This window comes from Pleuronectes platessa, chromosome 3 (assembly GCF_947347685.1).
Source record: "Pleuronectes platessa chromosome 3, fPlePla1.1, whole genome shotgun sequence".
Taxonomy (NCBI): Eukaryota; Metazoa; Chordata; class Actinopteri; order Pleuronectiformes; family Pleuronectidae; genus Pleuronectes; species Pleuronectes platessa.
This window is the reverse complement of record NC_070628.1, coordinates 2,700,980-2,727,144: the sequence shown is the minus strand read 5'-3', so window position 1 is coordinate 2,727,144 and position 26,165 is coordinate 2,700,980. Positions and strand designations below refer to the sequence as shown.

Here is a 26,165-nt window from a genome sequence, read left to right as displayed (position 1 = left end):
TAGACTGACAGGCACCATCAAACAGAGGTTTGTTCCCTCAGTTTAGACTGACAGGCATCATTGATAAGATGTTTGTTCCCTCAGTTTAGACTGACAGGCACTATGTACGGAGGTATGTTCCCTCAGTTCAGACTGACAGGCACCTTTGAGAGAGGAGGTTTGTTCCCTCAGTTTAGACTGACAGGCACCAATCATTAGCGAGGAGGTTTATTCCCGCAGTTTAGACTGACAGGCATCATTGCGAAGATGTTTGTTCCCTCAGTTTAGACTGACAGGCACCATCAATTGAGGTTTGTTCCCTCAGTTTAGACTGACAGGCACCTTTTAGAGGAGGATTTTTGTTCCCTCAGCTCAGACTGACAGGCACCATTTAGAGGAGGTTTGTTCCCTCAGTTTAGACTGACAGGCACCAATCATAAGCGAGGAGGTTTGTTCCCTCAGTTTAGACTGACAGTCATCATTGAGAAGATGTTTGTTCCCTCAGTTTAGACTGACAGGCACCATCAAACAGAGGTTTGTTCCCTCAGTTTAGACTGACAGGCATCATTGATAAGATGTTTGTTCCCTCAGTTTAGACTGACAGGCACTATCAACGGAGGTATGTTCCCTCAGTTCAGACTGACAGGCACCTTTGAGAGGAGGAAGTGTGTTCCCTCAGTTCAGACTGACAGGCACCATTAACAGAGTAGGTTTGTTCCCTAAATTCAGACCTACAGGCACCTTCAACATGAGGTTTATTCCCTCATTTTAGACTGACAACCACCATCAGAAGAAGGGTTGTTCCCTCAGTTCAGACTGACAGGCACCATACAGATACTATTAAGATACATTTATTTATCCCAAACACATGCACAGAGATGCACAGGCACACTCATGCAATTGTAGGGAAATTTAACCTCTGCTTTTAACCCATCTGGTGCAGAACACACAGAGCAGTGAGCGACCATGTACAGATCAATCCAGGTTCGTCCAGAGGGGCAGGCTTGAGCCCTCAGCTCAGACTATGACATAATTGGATAATGATCTACACTGCACACTACGGGGAGACCAAGACACTTTACTTTTGGGGAGCTCTCAAGTTTTCCATCCTTATAAAGTCAGTGATCTAGAAAATCGCTCCTTAGTTAGATTTTTTTTAGATCTAAACCTGAAAACATAATTTGCAGAAGACTGAACAAGTAAACAACCGCAGTCATGAATTGAATATTTAGCTCACTACATAATAATATTTATAATGTCTTCTGTATAAAATCCTCCATGATAATAAATTGTTCAAGAGTCCTAATCTTTCCAGGTATTAAAAAACGATACCTCAGCCTTCACATTCAGACCTTGATCGGTTTATTGCAAATGTTGAATGAACTCATCTTGGAAAAAGCGACACTCAGACGAATAAAACATATTTTACAGTCACGTTAAAGAACAACAGCACAGTGAGTAAACAGGAGGTGAAAATGCTACAAGGAGATAAAGTTAAATAGTCAACACCTCAGTTAATGGTACAATCATTCAGCTTGTAGAATAATGCACTTCATGGCAAAAAAAAGAATCTTCTTTACTTCTTTACGTAAATGACCTGCCAGATATAGTGAGGTCGGCAAATTAATTCTCTACACCTGCTCGTGTAGCATTGCTGTAATACATTTTGACATTTGCTGTATTAAACTGTGTAACACAGCAGGAATAGGATTTTTGTCTTTTTTTGAACATGCCTTGCATAAATGCATATAAAGTTATTAAGTTACATGTAACTGGAATAATCGTGTTGTGTGTTTTTTTATAATTCCTGACATAAAGGCCTTACACAGTGCTCGGTCAAATCATCACAATTCTCTGGAACAGATTTAAATAGAAGGAGCTGATGAAAAAACCCAAGAAAAGCTGTGGCCAGAGGACATGACATCCATTCAAACAGAAGACAAGCTCACTCTTGCACTCAAGTTATAATTAGCTCTGCAAGTGCATCCCTGTCTGTTGTGATGCTACATTCAAAGAAACAGTCGCAGATTTAAAATGATCAAGTTCTTGTTCTGTTGTTTCCTGACATTTAAAATCCATCTGATGTTCTATTGACAATGTGACAACAGATACAATTTGCAGTATGTCACTAATTTCCCCAAATTACTCTTTATTATTTATAAATGAATTAATAAAAATAAGATAACAGAATCAAACGTGATTGGATACGAGATTTAAACGTGACAGGATAGAATTTTGAGTCTTGCTAAGTAAATGATAGTTAACATTTTAAAATAATTTACCATAGGTCAAATTTATGACCAAAGTGTAATGGCTTCTGTTGCACCAGCATTAGCACAATGGAGACAATATAAAACATTATCAGAAATCTGAATTTGGTAATAAAGACCTGCAATGTTAACATATCCTAAAAATAATATTTTGCATTAAAGGTTCAGTGCGTAGAATTAAGGGACATCTAGTGGTGAAGTGTCCGGTTGCAGCTGAACAGCCCCTCACCACTCTCTTTAAGCCAACTTGAAAAGCTACCACCACCTCATGCTAACTGACTTTCACAGTGATGAAGCTCAAGTGAAGTCGATGTTTTTCTTATCCTTGGAACGAGCCTGGCCAGTCTTCGTGCTAAGCTAACCAGCTGCTAGCTGAAGCTTACTTGCTGTACAGAAATTGCGAATGAAGATCTGTAATGTAAATATGGCTCGAAAGGATCAATTTGGTTTTTATGCTTCTTCGGTTCCTTGCTGAGTTTTAGATTAAAAAAAAGATCTAAATCATTCTCGAGATTCCACTGTAAATCTGAAGCCAACATTACTGTATGTTAGCATAGCTTAGCATAATGACTGGAAATAGGGAGCCTGCTGCCAGCACCTGTAAAGTCCATTAACTAACATGTCACTGTCAAATGTGAAAACAAGAAGATGTGGGCAATGCGAGCAGATTCCCTTTATTTCTATTCTTTGTGCTAAGCTAAGCTAACCAGCTGCTAGTTTACTAGAGTACTTCCATGATCAATCTAAACTTCTGGACTGAATGAACAAATCTCCAAAATATTAAACTACATATCTAATTCATGCAAAACATTTCGCCACAATATGACATTTACGGTTTCTAAATCTGAAACTGAAGCCACTTTTCCTTCATGAGGTTGCCTATACTCGTTTTACTGAGGTAAATAAAAAACATGTTAGAAAATATTATCCATAAATACAGCTCGTTTCTTTTACCACAATGACAATACCACGGTGAATACTTTTGAGTAGTAAACCACTGAAGTGGATGTGATGCACCTTTTCAGGCCTCCTACTCGGGAGATGTCCCAGTTGGATAAGACAGGATGTAAATAGTAGAGCAGATGATGGCTGGTTTACAATAAGGTGTTTCAGTTTCAGGGTTCAGATATCTCACCTATCTCCTCACTAGCTTTGTCCCAAATCAAATGCCACATCCTTTAAGGACTTGAAGGCCTTTGTGGACAAAATAGACCAAAAAGGCCGAACCAAAATTAGACGGTCTAGTTCCCTATTTGCATTACCAGCTTGTCTCCCTCTCACGGTTGCATCGTTAGCTTGAGATTAACTGCGGTACGGCCACCGGCAGTGCTAACTTGTGCAATGACTCCTTGGATGGACTGACCCAAGAAGGATCCACTGATTGGATCCCTCATCGTTTGGGACTGGTGGGACGCACTTATCGTCCCAGCTTGAAGAGTCTTCGGAACCGGACCATCTAGTTGCACTGCTGTGAAGTGATCAGTCTTCAAATGCAGAAAGGATGTGGCCCCTGAAATGTGACACAGCTAATGTCACACTTCCACAGCTTCCAGGGACACCGTAACATAAATGAGCCTTTCTAAGTTCTATGCAGGAACAGGTCATAACGTACAATGTGAAAAAGGCATATTGTGAAAAAGATCAGCTACAGTGTTCACAGCTCAGCTCAGCTCAACTCATCCAACAGAAGAATATTTTGCAATCAAAGAAAAAATCAGTTTTTGCCACGAGACACAGAAATGAGAATGAAAGTCTGATTCCTGACTGTGATACTTCCTCCTGATGTTGTTCCCACTTCACCAACCCCCTAGTTTGAGTAATATCCATAAGCAGAGTGAACAGCCCTTTTCTGTAGGAGTCCCTGTGAATGAGGGCTCCTGGAGGAGGCAGGAGGGAGCGCTAGGTGACGTTTCCGTTGCCTCGCTCATGAGGGCAGATGATCAGGGTGGAGTCCAGGTCCAGGCGGAAGGCCGGGTACAGCGGCTGTGAGAACAGGCAGCGGAACGTGTACAGAAGCACCACTGTGTCCGACACGCTGTAGAAGGATAACACTCCCTTCTGGCGTTCCAGGAACACGCCGATCCTGGGGCAGGGCGGCGCGGCCACCGTGGTCTTACGGTTGTCGTGCCAGGCGGCATATCCGGCGTGAGTACACCTCAGCCGCCAGGAGTTCTCGTTGCGCCCTAAGAGGCAGGGCTTCCCGCCACCTTTGCGTCCGATACCTCGATAAGTAACGCCGATGTCAATCCACCCCCCGCCCCTCCACTCCACCTCCCAGTAACTGGCACCACCAAACTGGCCTTCCCTGCACAGGACCTGAGCCACTGAATCGAAGCGCTGCGGGTGAGGGGGGTAGGACTGGGGCTCCTCGCCACAGTGGGCACCCTGGGGCCCCTCCAGGAGAATCAGAGTCGGGTGGGCTGTGTCTGGATCCAACGACAGACGACACGAAACTGAGAAGAAAGAAAAGAAGTTGATGCAGAAATAGAAACTGACAGAGAGATATTCTTATTATCTCACATTGAGCTGTTTTTAGTTACTGATTTCTACACTCACATCTGATATATAAGTGTCTGGATAGACAAACTAGAAACAGCTGTTCTGGATGTGTTTCTGTTTCTGTAGTAGAGCAGTTACCTAGATTTAGTTTTCACTCTGTTTTTGGAAGTTAGGTAGATTTCTAAATCTGTTTTTATATATTTCCTTTGTTTGCTTTCTTTTAACAGGATTTCCCTCCTTCAGTTAAATCATTCATTTGTTTAATCAGGAGTTGTAAGAGTGCGATTTCAGGTATTTAAAAGTTTAATCAGGTTTATCCTCTGGGTTCTTGTCCCCAGGTTCAAGAAGCGAGTGGGGCCCCACACCGACAGCATCACGTTAAGCGGTCCATTGTTTCAACTAACATTTTGGCACAGCGGGGATAAATGATACATGTGACCTTAATCCTCCGGTGACCACATGAGTTATTGATGCCTAACAAGTTGCTGCTACACTGTCGGCGTGTCAGAAGGCTTGTTTCTACGGGGGCAAGGCGTCGGTCTTAATGAGGGACCTGGATGTCACAAATACAGTATGAAAGCCATTTGACATCCATCATTGATGAGGATCCAGACTGGGATCTCAGATTTCCCCGGCTGGACCCTCATCATGTGCAGAACTAGAAGCATGGAGAGGAGAAAGAGAAGAGGAGGAAGACGGGAGAGCAAGATGGGGAATGACATGCAGGATAGTCCGACTGAATGGGTGCAACAGGGGGAGAGGAAGATAGAAAGAGAGGAGAAGCGATGCATAGAGAAGAAGAGAGAGGGAGAGAGACAATTAAATGAAGAGGCAGAGGGTGACAGAAGGAGAATGGGTGGAGGATCTGCCCTAAAAGAAGATGGAGTACTTACACCTGAGGAAAGCTGCCCTCATCCTCTGATCAGCCGGCTGCAGAGACAAAGAGGACAGAGGGAATGACACGGGCACTGCTGGAGAAGGACAAATGACAAAAAGACAAAGAGAGATGCTGTTAAAGACGTTTGTCCCTATTAGAGGAGAGAAGAAGAACATAGGAATATGGAAGAAGAGGGGGGAGTAAAGAATTTTAATATGGAAATCAAATGACAAAGGAAAAGCTGCTCTTACATGCACTGCAGCAGTACATCAAGATATGTGTTGACACTGAGGAGGGACTGGTAGTGTGGGTGTGTGAAGGGAGGGGCCACAGGTCAGCCACCAAAGACTGGAGAAGTGTTTAGAAGTTTTTGAATATTACTGTTGTGACAGAGACGGGACAGTTAATAATACAATGTTAACAACATTAAAGTCGCTATATGTACAAGTTTTTGGATCAGAAACATCTTAACAAGTGGTTTTGTGTTGATGGTTCTTACACACTGATGTGTAGCATGTGTTTGCAATGTTCCCACATGTTTGTGTAGCGTGTTAGCATGTTAGATATCGGACAGATGACGACCATTTCCACTCCAACCAGCCTTTAAGACTTTTCACTGTGAACTGTCCAATCGATTAGTTATTGAGATATTTTGGTCTGTTTCCCAAGGTCAGAGCTGTGTGTGTGTGTGGGGGGGGGGGGGGGGGGGGGGGGGGGATATCCTCCTGGCACCAACGTACACATTTTTAAATCCCACACATTGCGGATTTAATGTTAATAATTTGATGTTTGTACAAGTTAAAGGTTAGTTTCACCCCACACACACATTTTTCCACTTACCCCTTGTGGTGGCATGTGGACCTGCAGGTAGTTGCGTGTGCTGAGGTTTGCTGTTCTCCACACACTGATTTCTGCCACCTCCCCAATACAATGGACACGAATGGTGTTTGATATATATTCAACAAAACATGTAAACAAAACAAATAACAACGAAACAAAATGACCTAACCGTGACCCATTTGTCCCAGTTCGCTGTGGACTGTTTTCAATAAAAGTCATCTGTACGTGAGTGAGCACAACTGGGACAGGGATGTTACAGTTTACAGGATTTGCTGATCAGTTGAAGTAAATTGGAGTTGCACTGAGTTCGATGGCCTCCACCCAAACTGAACCGATGAGGACGGAGCAGGATCTGGAGATGATCCCGGTGTTGGATCAGACAATCGCTCCGTCCTCGTCCACTGTCCCTCACAGTGTCAAATATCATGTCAAAACAGCAGCCTGGTAAAAATGGGTCAGACCTGTCACAGTGTGGGTGTGTGTCTGTGTGTGTCTGTGTGTGTGTGTATCATGTTTCTTATGCTTACCTTTTACACACTCTCCACCAGACACGTAGTTCTCATTGACTGGGGGAGAAAACAAATTGTTAAACTAGGAAACATAAATGTACTTTATCCTTTTATTAGCAGATGCTCAAGACTTTAAAATGACCCAACGAGCCACCGGGAGTGTTCTGTGTGTGTATTACTGTATCGTGTCATATCTTCCAGTCTCCGGGTCATTTGTTGTACCTGCGCGGCTGATCTTGTCCACCTCCTCCCTGCAGAGCTCCTCCATTCGGCTGCGGAAGTGGCACAGCGCTCCCCGGGCGCCGCTGAAGGCCTCAGTGGGCAGGCTGAGGGCTCTGGAGGGCCGACCAGTGGCGACCGGGCCGCACAGCAGAGGAGCCGCCTGAAGGAGAAAGAACGGAAAATACAGCGTGGCGTCACATCTGCATCCCAGCACCCCCACCCCCCCCCCCCCCTCCCCTTCTTAATTCCTTGTGCAATTGAATTTGAAAATAGCACCTCGGCAGGTGCCGTCTTTTTCCACTGGTCACTGCTGACTCATTCTCTCCTCTGCTCCATCCCTCCTCTACAGACTAATCTCTCTGGGTGTCTCCAATGCACTCTGGTGAGTTCTTAGTTTCCAGGGTGCATTAGATCTAATGAATGAATCTCAAATGCAATAATCAACGATGCATTTCTTGTCTTTTGGTATGAACCTCTCACGACTCGGAGGATAAAAGTGATTAGAGTTAATGTCCTGTAAAGTGATGCTGGCTGCTTGTGGGTTTATTCTTTTAAACAACAGCTGTTTATTCATGCGTTTCCTCTCATTCTACATCAGGCCGGGTCGATCATCATTTTTCAAACCGATTATCTGTAGAGATATAAAAACAAAAGACTAAAAGGAGTTCACTGTGGGTTTATTGGATGGCTGCAGATCATTTGCTTCATCCACATATTTTTATTCTCCCTAGTTTCTCCTCCTTCTCCTCCTCCACCCCCCTGTCCTCTCTCCCTTTTCCCCTTCTCTTTTTCCCCCTCACCTGCAGGAAGTGTGTGTTATCGACCGTTTGCAGCAGCTGACTGATCTCCTCGTCTCTCCTCCTCAGCTCCTCCACGTCTTTCTCCAGCATCTCGATGTCGCGCTCGGCCCGCCCCACCACCGCTCGCTCCTTGGCCTCCAGCCTCGCTCGAACCTGCGGCACAGGAGCAGATGATGTGGAGCGCGTACAGCACGGCGGGTGTACCACAGAAACCCCGAGCAGGAACCTTCTGACACACACACTCTCTCACACGTGTGGACGATTGTTCCAGGATTTTTTCATAGTTTTTGTTGTTTTATCGAAAGAGTCAATATACTACGGTCAAGATTCGACTTAGGTCACTTTGACAAGAATATAAGAATTATAATTTTACAAGAACCGAACGCATTTGGCAGTTGAAAAGTATTATAAATGGTAAAAATCCTGGTTTTTACGGCTCACTGTGATTACTTAAACTACTAAATCCTGACCAATAAGGATTTTCAGTGTTGATATTCGGAAGTAACAAACTTCTGATACCAAAATATTTGCGGACACATTTTGTTTTTAATTGGCAAAGATTCCTTAGATTTCATTATCAAACTCCTATGACACAGAAATGTAACTACGGCTGAATATTGAACAGTTTAACCATAAACTTTATGATAAATACTCATATAACCAAATATATAACTTAAATTAGGAAGATTTACATAAATGCATACATTTTCTGAGTTGTTTATACTGTAAAATAAAAGTTTTTCTTTTGGCAAAGGATGTTGATACCAATGTGTGTGTGAAAGGATCAAATCAGCCAGTCGCTGAACCGGCTCTAAACTCGGTCCCTGCTGCTTTCACACCGACACTGACCAGTACTCCAGACCCCCCCTCACCTCGGCCTTAGTCTTCTCCAGACGAACGGACATGTCAGCGAACAGAGCGTCCCCGTCCTCCAGAACAGCCGACGCTGACACCTGAGTGGAACGGAACAGCAGTGAGAGTCAAACTCGTACTTAAAGACACCGTGGTACACAACCTATATCATAAACTGTGAATAGAAATAAACTTAGACTCACGGGACAAAATGATGAACTCGAGAATTCTGAACATCAGCTCCTTCACACACAGCGTCTATATATAGAGTCACTTTACTCATCACTTCACACATGGAGGAATCAGGGCTTCAGTGTGTCGCCCAAGGACGGAACATCAATATGCAGACTGGAGGAGAAGGGAATCGAACCCCCGACTCGCTCTATCTCCTAGGCCACAGCGGCCATCGACAAAAACACTGATTTCAAACTAAATCTAAACCCACAAGGACTTTTCTGTCACTTTCTCAGAAACAGCAAATATTATTGTGTCAAATTAAACCTTGATGTTTCAACAGAAAATATCATATATAAGATAAAGTGAGTGAAACTCCTACATACACTTTCATACATGGAATAAGGTTTGCTTATAGTTTGAAGCATAACAACGACAATTCCCCAACTTTTTCTGTCAATACATTGATCATCTTGCTAATAACCACCAGGGTCTTTTTATCTTCACCAGGTGTGAATGTGAATGTTTATTTTTGTCTGTGAGGAAACAAAATTCCTGTGACTTTGTTCAGAAATGATCCTCCACAGAACGGAGAATAGAAAACGACTCGAGGTCAAAGTGAGTGTGATGCTGTCGTGAGCTGATGAAGTGGTTTTCCACTGCAGCCCGAGCAGCCACAGAGCAGACGGACGGAGATAGAGCTCAAGAGGAGGGAGGAGGGAGGAGGGAAGGATTTCCTGGAAGACGGAGGGAGTGGCAGAGACGAGGGAATGGAGACAGAGAAATGAGTCCTGAGGCCAGAGAGGCGATGGTGTGTTGTGTCCGTACATCTGCATAAATGTCAAGACGAGTCTATTTCTGTAACTTTGACCTCAATGTGCTTTAAATAGCTCCCACTGCACCACACCACTGTTTACATTACAACGTACAACAGCTGCATGGATATCTTCCCTCCATGTTGAGATCATCGTTTATCACATGACGTCACCCAGTGGTTTGTGAGCTGCCATCTTGGATTTATCGAAACCAGAAGAGACCATATTTGGAGGAGTAGGGGGGTGGAGCCAGACAGAGGACACCGCCCCCCTGGTTTGAAATGTCTGTGTTCAGACTTCAAAGCGCTCCACTGCTTGGAGATGGGAAGACGTCAATAGTAAACAAACCGTGAGAAGCGATGAACTCCGACTTGGAGTGGTGCTCCTTTGCACTTCTTAAAGTAGGACGTCGGAAAATGTAGACATCCGACTTGAAGCCATAGCTGTCAATCACACGGTGTCCACGCCCCCAATGCATGACTCGCTATCACTCCGAAACATCTTTGCTTTATGAAATTAAAAACCTGGACGAGCAGGGATGAGTGTGTGTGTGTGTGTGTGTGTGTGTGTGTGTCACCTTCAGGGACTCTAAGCTCTGTTGAAACTCTTCTATGTCTCGCTCTCCGATCCGAATCCTCCCCTGAAACATCCGCTGAGACTCCTGGAGCTGGAGCTGACAGACACACACAGACACACAATTATTAGATAACATGACAGAGACAGGATTTTTGTTTATTTCACGACATTCTCTAGAATATTGTTCTACAACAACTAACGGACTTATCGGACTTATGACTTTTAGCAAACACAGCAAACACAGGGTGATGCAGGTTATACTTTCAACAACACAAACAACTCTCTTTAAAAACACATAGTCAACAAAACTCAAACTGATCGATGCAGCGAAGAACGATGAACGAGTTCATGTATTGGTCACGTCAGTTATTTATTAACACATTAAATAGAAATGTTTGTTGTCTATAGTGTTTTTATTCTAACACCTGGTATCTTGTGAAAGCTCTAAATCTAATATCTATTGATCAGATATCTTAACTTTTAGAAATGGTTCCTCACGTGTTAAAACGTCCAGGGACCCGTAGACGGAATAAAATATTTCACAGAGTTCAGGTTTGTATTTTAAAGTCTCTGAAACTTCACAGTCTGTGGAATTTCTAAACTTTACAGGAACCTGCTGAATGAAGCTCCAGGACCTGACAGAGGACACATCAGAGTCTGTGGTGTTGTCTCTCACCTGTCTCCTGGTTCTCTGAGCGTCCCCCCCGTGCAGCTCCTCCTGATCGGCCTCGCACAGCAGACAGTCCCCGCTCCACTCCGCCTCGGTGCCGCTGCCCGCGGGCTCCAGGCCGAGCCGGTGCTGAGCGCACAGCCGCTCCGCCGGGCACTCCAGCGCCGCCACCAGCTTGTGCCGCCGCAGGGTGCCGACCTCCCGGTGCGGCAGGACGTGCAGCTCGCAGAAGGACGCCAGGCACACCAGGCACGACTTGACCGCCCGCAGCCTCCCCTCCGCGGGGCAGAAGTCGCACGGCACCTCCCCGAGCCCCACCAGGTAGAGCTGCGGCGCCGCCACCATCTCGCTCAGCTTGAGTTTGTCCACCACCTCGGCGAGCACCGTGTTCCTCCGGAGCACCGGCCGAGGGCTGAACGTCTCCCGGCACTGCGGGCAGCTGAGCTGGGCCGACTCCGCCTGGTCCCAGTAGCTGTTGACGCAGTCCATGCAGTAGGTGTGTCCGCAGGGGATGGACACCGGGTCCTTCAGCAGCTCCAGGCAGATGGGGCACCGGAACTGGCTCTCCGTCACCGAGATGTTGGCCCGGGCCATGTCCTCCTCCTCCGCCGGGCTCCGTGACCTCCGTCCGCCCGGAGAGGTTCCAGCTGCTGGGTGTGGAACGGGGGGAGGAGTCCGGGAAACAGGAACAGCCTTTCCGCCATGTCAGCCGCCCTCCGTCTGCTGCCCTCAGTGCAGTCTGACAGGCAGCGAAAAGGAGCAGTTCACCCAAAGTAAGCAAATAATATCAAAACAAATACAACAAACACTTTTTACAGATTTCTCTCAATGAATTCACCTTTGTTCTTTGTATTTTACAGTATTTTAACAGAAAATAAAGATCCTGTAAGTCATATAACGAGAATTAATATCTAATTAATATGACTTATTAACTCATTATTATGATGATGACTGAGGGCAGGGTGCAGCAGAGCAGGGAAGCCATGGTTTGTAAGTTGCTGTCCCCTCCAACAAGAATGAGTTTATTCTGCTATCTTTGATGAGGGATAAAAGCTATAAGTTATAAGCTATAAGTTCTTCATGAGACTGATATTGTTGGACTACTAGTTAAACTACTGCCACAAATACTATGACGTACTTACACTGGAAGTTTTGAATTTACTTCGGTTTAAGTTTTTGAATAATAAAACCAATCGTCAAAATGTGGGACAAGTGAGTTTAGCCTATGCAATATTTATTTATTCATTCAGTCTTTGGGTACATTTTTATTGAAGCCCAATTTCTACCACTTTTATGAAATAATCCTTATGGAGAAATAAACTTTCTCAAAACAATAACTCATCATCTCAAAATTGTCATTTGCAGAATACTTATTCAAAAGGCAAATTTGTATTATATGCTCAATTTATTTTGACTAATTACTGTACATGCAAATAAAGAAGAAGGGAAATGTAATGAATGTGTGACCTGAGTAATACAGAACACTAGAAATCAACCTTTATCCATAACACCTTTTCAAACGAATGATACAAAATATATTTCTTAAGATTAAAAACACTTGGTTACTGTCATAATGAGGTGAAATAAGTCTAGGAGTTAAAGGACTTTAATTATACTATTACTCTGAATTTGAAGCAAAAATGTCCTGGGGCTTTTACCTTTACTTTTCTTCAGACAGCTCTGATATTGTCAAAGTGAGACTCTGAGGTTCTGAACTGTCATTATGAAGCGAAATACTGTAAGTCAGTGGAAATAGGTACTTTCTCAATGACAGTCTCTTGTATAATATAAAGTTGATTTCTCAAGTTTTTGAAAAAGACTGTAATTATTTTATGAACAATTGAAATCTCATTTAGCTTCAGACAATATCTTATAAAAACTGTATGAACAGTGAGAAGAAGGACAACAAATCCACTGGCTGCTGCAGTTACACTCATAGTAGCTGCTGCTCTCGTCTGTGACTTCAAACAAGAAAAACGTCCACAGATAAATAATGTGCACAAGATGAAACTCAGTCACATCACAGACACGTCTACCTACAACACAGAAGAGGCTGAGAATAAAGACAGATTCTGTAAGATAAAGATACATTTAACTGTTAAACACCCCCCTCCCCCCCACCTTCCTTCCTCTTTCCACTTACATGCTTGCTGAGCCTGATGGTGGTAGATTAAACTGAGGTTTGTAGGACTGTGAAATCATCTCTAGTAGCTATTTATACCAAACCTGAATCATCCACATCACAACATCTCACTGACACAAGAAAGACAAATTTAAGGAGACTCGATAAAAGCTGGAGTGTTTTTAATCTCATCTGTTCAGTGTCTCATTAAGATGCAATAAAGATTGACATGCAAAAAAGACAAATTTAAGATTTAAAATTAAACTGGAAAATAAACTAGGTCATAAGCTAAGTCATTAATACTGTAAGTGAGATTAAAATATAGTAAGAGTTTCAAAACAAAAGCAAATTATAACAAATGAGCTTCACATTTAATGTAAAAAATCTAAATATATGAACAGAAAAAAAAAACACTGCAAAACTGTACATCACAAAGTTAGAAAAGAGGAAGTTGAGAGTGAACAACAAATGAAATAAAGAAGACTATAAATATGAATAATGTTGTGAAGAACAATAAAAAGTATAATTAACATCAGTCTCCTAAAGGTGCAGCAAAAAAACTTATTATGTTACTAAAATTACAAAAACTTATATTTTAAAAATGAATCAAACACCCTAATGAAGAATAAGTAATAATATATTATCTTTTTTGTAGAGCTGTGAAAAATAACGCGTTAACGCGTTATGATTAAATTACAGGATTAATTCGTTTTTTTTTTTTAACGCATTTAACGCATGCGCAGAAGGACCTTCCAATTCCGCCGCCTCTGCATTACGCCGGGTTCACACCGGACGCGGAAGCGACGCCGAAGCGAGGCGTAAGCGCAGCGCCAATCCTCTGGCTCCCATCCACTCCCATGTTAAACCGCAGCGCTGAACACACCGGAGGCTGAAGCGTAGCGTTGTGCCGCGGCTGCCTAGCGCCGTGAAGCGATCGTTTCGGCGTCGAGTCTATTTTTTCCGCTTGACGCGAGCGTATCGCGACAGGAAACACACTGAAAAATGATTTTAAACGATATAGATGACATATTTGATATGATATAAATGATCAAATATGCATCCCATACTTTGTATTCACGTTCTGTTTTCTTGGAGTTTTAATTTTACCACTTTTACCAACCACATTATTTAATGTCCCCCTCTGCCCATCCACTACAGCCACACAAGCAGTCATAAAGATAAAAAGAGAGGGGGGGGGGGGGGGGGGCTACGTATTCTCCACATAGGCTTGAGTGGAGAATACGTAATTTACCCTCGACACCCGACATTTACCAGAGCTAGCAGCGGAGAAGTTCTTCAACATGGATGACATTAAATGAATCATTGAAGTGGAGAAGTAACTTGAGTTGTTGATTCTCAGCATATGTTGTATAAAGACAACACCAAAAAAGACACATGTTGGAACGCTGTTGCTTAATGTTGGAGCAACAAGTAAGTGTATGCTTGAAAAAAATGATTAAATGCCTCACCAACTGGCTAAAGACCGAGTAGCTAAGAGGGCCTTTAGAGGCATTAGATTGTATCATGGTGTGGTTAATGGTTGTGTGACAAAAAATATAAAAAACGTCAACCATCCTATGGCTAAGAAGCTCAAATAATTTCTGTTTGATTTTAAAAAAAAAAAGTTTTATTCAACCACACAATGGCTAAGGAGCCCGAATATTGTTTAGGATGAAGATTATATTAATGTTCCATATGGAAAAGCAATGATAACTGCTGAAGAACTGCTGAGTTGCAGCACAAAAGAAAAGTTAAATGTCATAAATCTTGTTTTCACAAAAATATTCCGAGAAAATCGGTAATGTGATTAATCATGATTAATCCATAGAAACCTGCGATTAATTTGATTAAAAATTTTAATCATTTCACAGCCCTACTTTTTTGAGATACAATAGTGTAGAAACAGAAAGAAGTGAAAGGGACAGAATCCTCTCTGCGGTTTTATCAGTAAAACTCTTTACTACCATCTAGTGGCAGCAGTGTCACACTACAACTAACTAATAATGCTTGTTTTGATAATATTATGAATAGAAAAAAGTTAATTACAAGTTTACAGTTTGTCGACCTTCTGACACACACCGCAGATATTTTCAAGTTTGAAGCTGCAAGTTATAAAATGTTTGATATTTTTCATTCAGGCTAAATGTGGCGTTTTTAACAACTTCTACAAGTTGCTGATATATTTCAGATAAAAGTCGAGTCACCGAAGTCGTTTGGATTCATCCTCGGGGCAATTTATACATTAGCTGTCAAGACAAGTCACTTAAGACTGAAAATTCATTTCAACAATGATGCTGGAGGCTGACCGTCACCAATGAAGGATTCATCCTGTGGGGACCATGAACAGTTTTATGAACTTCTATTCAAATCCATCCTGCAGCTGTTGAGATATTTCCATCGGGACTAAGGTGATTTCCAGACGTTGGTCTAAACAGCAGGATGTTTTTGGACTGTGCTGTACAATGCAGCTGGATCCTCTCCAGTGTCCTGACCTCTGGTTCTGAAAGGAGATAAAACTAATGAATGATCAGGAGGTCATGGAGACGTAGCATTAAAGGAGACATATTGAGTTTCAAAGTTCTGCAAACTTAAAAAGTCCAAAGTCTGAGCTCCTCTCCTGGTAAAACAAGCTCCTCTGCCCCACAGAAAACATGAAGCTCCTGAAACACCTCACCAGTAGCCCCGCCCACACCTCTGCATCATCGGCAGAAGCCAGGGCTGTAGCAAACGTAGCATAAGCAGTTATTAAAATACGTGTTGAATGCTTCAATACAGGCTGAATGTCACAGTCTCTGCTTCCATCGTCTGGAACAGCAGCTTCTAACACCAGCATCTGGAGAGAACTTTAGAATCCATTGTGTCACTGCCTTTTTAAAACAGTCTCTGCTGATTGGGGAACACCTCTGACACACCCACCAGACGAGAGCCCGCTGCACACGGGTTCAAACAAACATGTCCTTCAACACGGAAACGCTAGTTAAACTATAAGAAATGATTTGAGATTGAATGTGTCCCTCGTAAAGTGAGAGTGGAGGATTTCCTACAAGCACAGGAAGTGGTTAACCAATCACAACAGAGTGGGCAGGGTGACCAATCAGAGCAGACTGGGCATTATCAGGAAAAAGGGGGGGCCTTAAAGAGACAGGAGCTAAAACCAAGTGTTTGAGACAGAGGCTGAAAAGAGGAGCTGCAGCAATAGACAGTCTGAGGAAAGTGATGTTTTCTGAACGTTAAACATTTTAAAATCACAACACTATGTGATGACCATGATCCAACGGAATATGAGCAGAATATGTCTCCTTTAACAAATACACATTTTTAAACAAAGAAAATGAAAGTGTAAAGACAAATGACTTCTAAAGGATATATCTCTGTTTATTGTGTTTTGTGGTGTTAGTGAGGATAATGGTCCTGAATGAAGAGCTGCTCACCTCGGGGCAGATCTGTTAAAGTTGACAGAAGCGTACGTAACCTCCTCCACCTCCTTGTGTTCACTGGGATCAGCTGATCCGACGTTGGAGTAGACGGGATCCGTCTCACTCTTCATGAAGTGGACACTGTCATAGTTAAGGTTTTCCTCAGACTGATTGGGTAGACGCTGCAAACACAAATTTGCTTTTGAATCTTGTACATGTGGCAGAATGAACAACGTTAGAGTCCAACAAGTTGTGTAACAACATTTAATTAGAGGTCGAGCTACACACAATATAATCACTAGACCCCAAAACTATTTGTCAGCAAATCATTGATAAAAAACTCTTTGAGGACTATATTTTGGGTGTATAGTGTGTATCATTTAATTGTGTAACACTTTAATACAACTGCAGGTCGACAGACACAGAGGCACTTAAAAAAAGAAAAGTCAGGCTCACAGAAACTTAAAGTGGACATATTATGAAAATTCCACTTTTGTAGTGCTTCTACACGTTAATTTAGGTATCTGGCATGTCTACCGTCCCAAAAACTCTGGAAAAAAAGTCTCGCCGTCAGTCTCTGGCGGCGAGACTTTTTTTCCAGAAGCTAGCCGAGGGGGGATGCTAACCAGCCGGGGAGCGGGGTGAGAGGCGAAGGTCTGGCTGAGTAGCAGAGCCGGCGGCCAGGGTAAGTTACGAGCCACAGCCCCCTCCTCAGCTCGGGGCGTTCCGGTCACAGTGTTGCTCGCTGGGTGCTGTCCTCGGGCTGCTGGCTCCACGTCAGCGGCTCGCTGCTGGTGGACGAGTCGGTGAGGGGACCGTGTCTCTGCCGCTGCGGCCACTTAGATGCTTTACGGGTAGCAGCAGCGAGCTAATGCTAGCTTGCTGCTAGTTTGTGTTTAAAGTTGCAGCACTTTCTGGAATGGTTGCTTGTGCACGTGTTTACAGCAGTACTGCCGGGATATGTGGCACCCCACCCGGGAAGCATCGGACTGGGAGGTGGGGGGAGTGATCCCACTTTGGGTCTGGTGTGGACAAACAATGCTCTCGAAGGCTAACCCGAGTCGTAGCTTCTGTGTGTGTGTCGCCCCGGTTGAAGCAGCAGGTATAAATAGAAAACAGCTGTTCGTGGGGAGCTTTGTTAGAACATAGCACCGGAACGTGTTCCAGAACCCCCCCGGTCTCCGGCTTCATTGTACCCGTGCTTGGACGCCCGCTCAGCGGACAGCCTCTCCTGCGATGCCCGGGCGGCGAAGCGGAGGAGGAGGAGGGGGGTAGAGCTCGTGGCCGGCCCGGTTAGCTCGGCGGCCCTGCGGTTAGCTTGCGGCCGGCCCGGTTAGCTCGCCGGCCTGGTGGTTAGCTTGCGGCCGGCCCGGTTAGCTCGCCGGCCTGGTGGTTAGCTTGCGGCCGGCCCGGTGGAGCCGGGCCGTCTCTCCCCGGAACCAGGCTTCGGCCCACCTGACTTTGGTTCAAAACAATATGGTTGCAAGATTGTATCTACGTCTCCGGTAGCCATATTTCTACAGAGGTAATGGATAGCTAAAAATCTGGGTGCTTGTATCTCGTGAAGGGCGGGGGGGCTATCTGAGGAGGGTTGTTTTAGACAGGGTAAAAAGGTGCTGTTTTAAATTATCCTTGTGGTATTTTGACCAAAATATGTTCCAGACATTTCATTAAGACCCCAAGGAACCATATCAACTGTGCTGAAATGGGCATAATATGTAGGAGCGTGAAGGAAGGGGGATAGGTCACACCCCCTTAACTCCCTTCTGTCTCTCAGATTTGTTCCGACCAGCAACGAGTACACAACTATCCGTCTCGTCGATGCACCGCGCCCTACTCACCGACACACAATGCCACACAGCGCTATCTCTCCAAACTTGTAACACAATCCCCTCAAATTCAAGTCAAAGGGCAACAGAGCCAACAGGTCTGTAGACGATGCAGTCAACATGGCCCTTCACTTTATCCTCCAGCACCTGGACTCCTCAGGAACCTACGCCAGGATCCTGTTTGTGGACTTCAGCTCTGCCTTCAACACAATCATTCCGATCTGCTACAGGAGAAGCTCTCCCAGTTGAGTGGGCCTGACTCCACCTGCAGGTGGATCACAGACTTCCTGTCTGACAGGAGGCAACAGGTGAGGCTGGGGAAGCATGCCTCCGATTCCAGGACCATAAGCACCGGTTCCCCTCAAGGCTGTGTTCTTTCCCCTCTACAATTCTCCCTGTATACAAACAGCTGCACCTCCAGTCACCAGTCCGTCAAACTCCTTAAGTTCGCGGACGAGACCACCCTCATTGGGCTTATCTCTGGTGGGGATGAGTCCGCCTATAGGATGGGAGATCGACTATCTGGTGACCTGGTGTGATCAGAACAACCTGGAGTTCAATGCTTTGAAAACAGTGGAGATGGTTGTAGACTTCAGAAGAAACCCAGCCCCACCCACCCCCATCACCCTGAGAGACTCCCCAGTCGTCACTGCGGAGTCCTTCCGCTTCCTGGGCACCATCATCTCCCAGGACCTCAAGTGGGAGCTGAACATCAGCATATCATCCGTTCTGCTGAGAAGTTGAATGGGTGCAACCTGCCATCTCTAAAGGACCTGTTTGCCTCGAGGACCATGAGGCTTGCAGGTAAGATTGTGGCTGATCCTTCCCATCCGGGTCACAAACTATTTGAGGTTCTTCCCTCGGGCAGGAGGCTGCGGTCCATCAGGACCAAAACCTCCCGCCACAAGACCAGCTTCTTCCATGCTACAGTTGGCCTTATCCACAAGGCCCGGGACCCCCACCTGACTTGGACTCTTATCCCGCCCCCACTACTCAATTCTGTGTTACATTAACCAACATAACAGTATATTGCATATTGCACATCCACATTTCTCTCCTGTTTTGCATTTAACTTTTCATTTAACTTTTTATATCTTGTATGTATTTTTGTTTTGTTTAATATATAGTTATTTCTTTCTTATGTGAAGTACTTATTGGGTTTTTATGTTTTATGTTCAATATATGCACCTTTTTACCAAAGAAAATTCCAGGTAGGTGTAAACCTACTTGGCAACAAATTGTTTCTGATTCTGATACTCACTAAATACAGATATGAAAGAACACGACTGCTCTGTGGATCAACCTTTAATTATAGACCTATACAGACTACGAACAACAGTCTCACACACACTCAGTCTCAAACAGAACAACGCACAATCAACGTGTTACACATCCACACCCAATGGTGATCTGCTCCACATTACAGTGCTCCAAACTAAAGATTTCTGAACCAATCAACACAATCTTTCACAAACTTCCACAAGATTTAAAGCAGCACAGGTTACAAATCAACAAATTTAGAGCAGCATCAAGTGTCATATTTAAAAAAAAAACTGTTGAACAAACTGCACAGCACAGAAAATTATAACACTCAGCAATTTGCTTGAATGGATAGATTACCAGAAGGAAATTCAAACAACTGATGATTTGTCTTTAAAATAAAAATTTTGACTGTGATTTTGATAACTAGTTTTTAATCTTCACATGACAGAGAAAAGGGTTTGATGTGAGAAATAGTGGCGTTTGAAAGGATTGAAGCTGAACTGTGTGTCTCACCTGCTCACTGTGGTCAAGTCTGTCCCCAGGATCAGCAGATTGATGAGAGTTTCTCTTTTTTCTGATCAATTGAACCAAATAACAAACAATATACATAATAATTGAATTGATTTAATTTAACACGACAGATTTTCAGGAACTCATGGTAAAAAGATTTAGTGGAACAGATTTTCTCACCTGATCAGTAGGAACACGGAGAGGAGAGTCACAGCGAGGAAAACTGCAGCAGCTGATCCAATGAGTGCTGATCTCCATGATGCAGGTAAAACTATAATGAAATAACTTTTACTTTATCACTTCACGAAATCACAATACTTAAAGGTGCAGGACAAACATTTACAAAAAAAGATTTGGTCATGTTTGCTAAACCTGTCTGGATGTTCTGACTAAATATAAAGACAGTTTATTTTCAAATAAAGCATTTTGAAGCGTTCTGAGTTCTCAGAGTGGCCTGTTTGTGGGCGTGTCTCTTAAAATGTTTATGATCCACTGCTCCCCCTGCTGGGAGGTGTATGCGGTACGTGTGCACAGGAGCAGGGTTTTGTTTTCACCACAGTCTGTCTGCTGAGAGCTGTTTGCTCGTCATGTGAATGTGCACAGTGAAGGAAATATATTTCAAGTTTACTGAGGATGGTGAAAGGTTTATGGATGTTTTTACTGACGCTGGGTGGATTCCTCTTTGTGCTGCTGATGGTCTGACTGTGAATATTTATGTGGCAGAAGTCAAACGACCCATATCTACACATTTAAAATGTAAAGGACAAAGAATGGGACAGATTCAATATATCTTCACTTAATAACCTGTGTTTCACTCACATGTCACAGTAATAAAGATGTTTGCTGAACTCCTTCCCAGCTCATTCTCAGCTGTGCAGTAATACTCTCCAGAGTCTGACGACCGGATGTAGCTGAGGACAAATTGTGTCTCTTCACTGAGAGGTTGAACTTGATTATATCCTCTTCTCTTGTACCAGGTGTATTTAGCTGCTGGGTTAGCATCACTGCTGCAGGTCAGAGTCAATGAGCTGCCCTCCATGATCTCACCAGAGGGACTCACTGACACAGAGGGAGGCTTTGGAGCATCTGAAGGATAGTCTATATTAACACACAGGATGAGAATACATCAGAAGACTGTCTGTATTATTTGTTAAAAGTTTACATTTTAATTATTTCCACATTATTGCAGCTTCATGAGGAGGAGTAAACTCACACAATGTAGGAGAAGGGAAACGCTCCTGTCCTTCTATAGCACAGTGATAGCTGTCTTCAGGATTAAAGTGTCGGAGGTGAAAGTATTTTTTTCGTCCAACAGGTTTATTGTTATTGTACCAAACGTAGGAAATATGATCAGGGAGCTGACACCTGCTGTGACAGGTCAGCTCTGTCCAGGTAGAAGATGGATTGGCTGTTGATCTCCTCACATGTACCAGGAGCTGAGGGTCTGTGAACAAACATGTGATTTTATTTCAACATACACACTAACATTTCAAACTGACTCTCATGAAAATGTTACCTGTGACAGACAGAGTGACTCCAGTATAACCAGTAAAACTCCCAGTAGGTTGGTTTGTTGTGAACCTGAACTTGTACACAGCTGAGTCGCTCTCTCTCAGGTTAGAGATTCTCAGAGTGCACTTGTTGTTTCCACAGAGATTCTCCACACGACCTGAATACTCCAGATCAGTACTTAGATCAACGTGAATCCCATTACTCTCTTTAATGAACCAGAAAGTTTCCTGAACTGTAGTATCACGGTGATTAACTGTGGATGGGTATGTATAGGTACAGTTAATGTCCACTGTTGATCCTCTGAAGGCACAGATCTCAGTAGAAGTGTAACTCACATCCCATTCAATCTGACTCCTTACCACTGTAACACAGAGCACATCAGAGAATCAGAAGATAAACTTATACATTTATAAAACTAACTCCATGTACTTTCTCTGGTGAATTACCAGTCGGCAGGTTTTTCATTTTAAGATGATGACGATGCCAAAATGAGGAAACTTTCAGTTCACATAAAACACAGTGAAGTTCCCTTTAGACTTCAGAGTGAGGGAGAAACACACTGTTGGAGGTGAGGAACATGAGGGACCTTGTATAAGTTGCTCTTATAATGGAGCAAACTGGTTAATATGGAGGAAATGATCTGTGTCTTTTATGCAGAGTCGATCAAAGATGGACGACACGTCTCCACTTCCTCCCACTCTCCAGAAATGAAGACAAAATATCCTGGATACCAACGCTGCCATCTTTGACATTTGGAACCACAGTCTGCACAGTAGTGATCAGGAGACGGAGCCATAGCATCAAGGTCCCGCCCATAAATGAGCTCGACCAATCCTGAGTCAGCGTCAGCTGTCAATCATGTTTAATCTAATTTTCATATCATTGTCACGACTACCTAGCTCACAGTAGTCATGACATAGGGAAGACAGACACCGTCTAGTAACGTTTTAACAATACTTCAAGTTTATTAACAAAATAGATACAAAAGACAGGTGCAGGCAGCCTTCCCGCCTCAGGCCAGAACAGGAAAGAGAGACCCTTTGGGGTTCAGGGACACCGTTTATATAGTGATGGCCATCACTCGGTGGCCATCACCTGGAGCCCCGCCCCTCATTAACCACAGCCTGCAATCTCCAGCTCCTCCTACATGTTGAACGGAGAAAACAGGAGACATGCACACATAGAAACCACAGAGCCTAGTGTCAAAGCCGGGGCGTCACATCACTCCCCCCCAAAAGACAGGAGCCCATACCATGGGTTTCTGGTAAAACATCTCAAAAACCCCAATCAACAATATTTCTACTAATAATTAACTATTATTAGAAATCCCAAAACACCAAAAAAAACACATGTGTACACAATCATAGGCCTAAGTGAACACCCAAACATGCTACACCTTCACACCAAACCACCATTCACCCAGTCCACACAGTCTCACTCATGGCCTTAATACCGTCCCACCCTCCCATATATCCGGCGCCAGACACACGGGACAGCTGAAACAGAACAAGACATGAGACAGACAGAAAACAAACAGACAGATAAACACATTCATTCATTCATTCCTCCGGGGCTCGATAAAAGGCGTCAGCCATCACATTTTTCCGGCCATGGATGTGCCGAATGTTCAGTCTGTACGGCTGCAAAAAAAGTGCCAAGCGCATCAAGCGCTGATTCGAATTTTGGAGAGACTGGATGAATGTGAGGGGATTGTGGTCTGTGAACACCACAACAGGATATAAACCTCCCCCCACATAAAGCTTGAAATATTGGAGAGCTCATATTAAGGCTAAACCCTCCTTCTCAATCGTTGAATAGTTCAATTGATGTTTATTGAACTTGCGCGGGAAAAAAAACACTGGCCTGTCCACCCCAGTGTCGTCCTTTTGCAACTTGGCTGGCATCAACCTGTAACAAAAAAGGTTGTTCCAGTCTTGGCGCAGCCAACACCGGAGCAGAGGTCAACAACAGCTTTGCATTATCAAATGCTTTGTGACACTCAGAGGACCACTCATAATTAACAGTGCCCTTTAACAAATCAATGGGGCCACCACTGTTGAAAAGTTTGAACAAAAATTTCTATAATAACCAGCTATTCCAAGGAATCGGACCACAGGTGGTGGCGGAGACTGACAGGGAAAAACACAATCATGTCCCAGATTATTGCCCATAATCAGATCAATGCCATCCAATGCCAACCCCGCCCCTCATTAACCACAGCCTGCAATCTCCAGCTCCTCCTACATGTTGAACGGAGAAAACAGGAGACATGCACACATAGAAACCACAGAGCCTAGTGTCAAAGCTGGGGCGTCACATCATCAAATAACAAATTAAAACCAAACTTATGAGGAACATGAACAATAGAGTGTGATAAGAACGACCTAAAATGACACAAAACATCTTTGAGAAAAATGTATTTGACTTTTTAGATTGGTCCATGTTCCTTCCACTAACAAGGAGGAGATAGGATGTATGTTCTATACTGCAACCAACCACCAGGGGGCGATCACAATGCTTTGGCTTCACTTCTGGGGAGCAGAAAATGTCTTCCATCTTTATTCCCACAAGCAGAATACTAGAACTAGTACTACACAAGTTTTCAGTACTGACAGTAGTATCCCAAGAGTTCAATGTGCCTATGAAGAAAAAAGTATTTAAAGACACATGAAGTTATGGTACAATGCATTATCTCAAATACTCCAGCAGATGGTGCTGTTAGTGAATTACTGTAGATTAAACTCACACATTGAAGGAGAGTGGAAATCCTCGTGTCCTTTAACAGCACAGGAAACTCTGTCTGCAGGATAAAAATAATCTGAATAAGATTCTCCTTCCTTCATCTTCTGTTGATTCTTGTACCAGACGTAGTTCAGATGATCAGGAAGACGACAACTGCTCTGACACCTGAGCTCTGCCCGGTTATAAGAGTAATACTTCACCGATGCTCTCACCTGCACATGCAAATCTGTGTGTGAGAATAAGGAATTCATTTTAGTCCAAACTGACAACACACACATGCATATAAAAGTGCACAGACACACTCAAGTGAACCAAACAAGATGTAGGAAATAAATGAATGAATGTTCAGATGTAAATGTTACCTGTGACAGACAGAGTGACTCCAGCTGAACCAGTTAAACTCCCAGTAGGTTGCTTTGTTGTGAACCTGAACTTGTACACAGCTGAGTCGCTCTCTCTCAGGTTAGAGATTCTCAGAGTGCACTTGTTGTTTCCACAGAGATTCTCCACACGACCTGAATACTCCGGATCAGTCCTTAGATCAACGTGAATCCCATTACTCTCTTTAATGAACCAGAAAGTTTCCTGAACTGTAGTATCATGGTTATTAAATGTGGATGGGTATGTGTAGGTACAGGTAATGTCCACTGTTGATCCTCTGAAGGCACAGATCTCAGTAGAAGTGTAACTCACATCCCAGCCATTCTCACACTGTACCACTGTAACACAGAGAATCAGATTCATAACCACACCAGAGAACACTTAGTTTACTTTTTACTTTCTGTAGAAAAGAAACACATTTCCATGAGCAGCATTCCATAGCATTTCAACTAATGACTCCACACACTGATGACAAGTCCTGCATCGAGAGGAGAGGAACTCAGTCATGATGATAACAATAATAATAATAACATGTTTCAGCCGTTCTAATTTTGAGCTCTAGACGATAGAAACTTCTGAACAAAGATACAACATAACACTGATGATAATTCCTTCATATATTTTCTTTCTGCATCACTTTACAGGTGGTGATCTGAAAATTAATGAATGGTTCATTTATATTTTTACTTTCTTTCTCAAACTCACTTCAGGTGAATCAGAAGTCAGAGTGTAAAATAGAGTGACAACATGGATGTAGAGGTACAGTACCTGTCACAGTGAGAAGAAGGACAACAAATCCACTGGCTGCTGCAGTTACACTCATAGTAGCTGCTGCTCTCGTCTGTGACTTCAAACAAGAAAAACGTCCACAGATAAATAATGTGCACAAGATGAAACTCAGTCACATCACAGACATGTCTACCTACAACACAGAAGAGGCTGAGAATAAAGACAGATTCTGTAAGAGAAAGATACATTTAAACTGTTAAACACACCCACCTTCCTTCCTCTTTCCGTTTACATTCATGTTGAGTCCGATGGTGGTAGATTAAACTTAAAATAAAGAAGTAACTTGTGTTTTGTACAAACTGTGAATTTCCTCATTTTACAGAGTGCTAGAAATTACTTTAGTGGCTGTTCATACCAAACCTGAAACTTCCTGAACTGAAGCTGTAAGCAGCTTTGAACAGGCCTTACTTCACTAACACGATATAACACAAAGTGCTTTCCTGTAAATGTAGATGTACCTGACACAGAAAGAAGGAAGATGACAAAGCAACTCGCTGCTTCTCTCAAACCCATCGTTG

The 26,165-nt window shown here is 43.4% G+C and overlaps 2 protein-coding genes and 2 long non-coding RNA genes across 11 annotated transcripts; all 4 read right to left on the bottom strand.

Moving 5' to 3' along the window:
• Positions 1-1,324: 1,324 nt before the first annotated feature.
• LOC128436940 (E3 ubiquitin/ISG15 ligase TRIM25) lies at positions 1,325-11,706 on the bottom strand. Of its 3 annotated transcripts, none has more exons than XM_053418893.1 (9): positions 11,090-11,706; positions 10,415-10,510; positions 8,869-8,949; positions 7,997-8,149; positions 7,197-7,356; positions 6,993-7,031; positions 6,466-6,543; positions 5,642-5,719; positions 1,325-4,702 (listed from the first exon to the last, which is right to left on the bottom strand). In XM_053418893.1, the coding sequence occupies exons 1-9, from the start codon at positions 11,675-11,677 to the stop codon at positions 4,149-4,151; spliced, it is 1,827 nt and encodes a 608-aa protein (XP_053274868.1). In that variant the 5' UTR covers positions 11,678-11,706; the 3' UTR covers positions 1,325-4,148. The 3 variants fall into 3 exon arrangements, with proteins under 3 accessions (XP_053274868.1, XP_053274869.1, XP_053274870.1); XM_053418894.1 differs by having other exon boundaries at positions 5,642-5,716; XM_053418895.1 differs by lacking the exon at positions 6,466-6,543.
• Positions 11,707-15,144: 3,438 nt separating this feature from the next.
• Positions 15,145-17,190, bottom strand: LOC128436971 (uncharacterized). The gene is made up of 2 exons (XR_008338147.1): positions 16,637-17,190; positions 15,145-15,705 (listed from the first exon to the last, which is right to left on the bottom strand). It is a non-coding gene; the product is annotated as an uncharacterized LOC128436971 (long non-coding RNA).
• A 3,225-nt stretch (positions 17,191-20,415) lies between these two features.
• LOC128436960 (uncharacterized) lies at positions 20,416-22,066 on the bottom strand. The gene is made up of 3 exons (XR_008338137.1): positions 21,437-22,066; positions 21,043-21,321; positions 20,416-20,494 (listed from the first exon to the last, which is right to left on the bottom strand). It is a non-coding gene; the product is annotated as an uncharacterized LOC128436960 (long non-coding RNA).
• A 636-nt stretch (positions 22,067-22,702) lies between these two features.
• Positions 22,703-26,165, bottom strand: LOC128436950 (uncharacterized). 6 transcript variants are annotated; one of them, XM_053418910.1, is made up of 5 exons: positions 26,106-26,165; positions 25,627-25,705; positions 24,840-25,196; positions 24,482-24,703; positions 22,703-22,878 (listed from the first exon to the last, which is right to left on the bottom strand). In XM_053418910.1, coding segments are annotated over exons 2-5 (636 nt in total). In that variant the 5' UTR covers positions 25,682-25,705; positions 26,106-26,165; the 3' UTR covers positions 22,703-22,876. The 6 variants fall into 6 exon arrangements, with proteins under 6 accessions (XP_053274885.1, XP_053274884.1, XP_053274882.1 ...); XM_053418909.1 differs by lacking the exon at positions 26,106-26,165 and adding an exon at positions 25,854-26,099; XM_053418907.1 differs by lacking the exon at positions 26,106-26,165 and adding an exon at positions 25,858-26,099.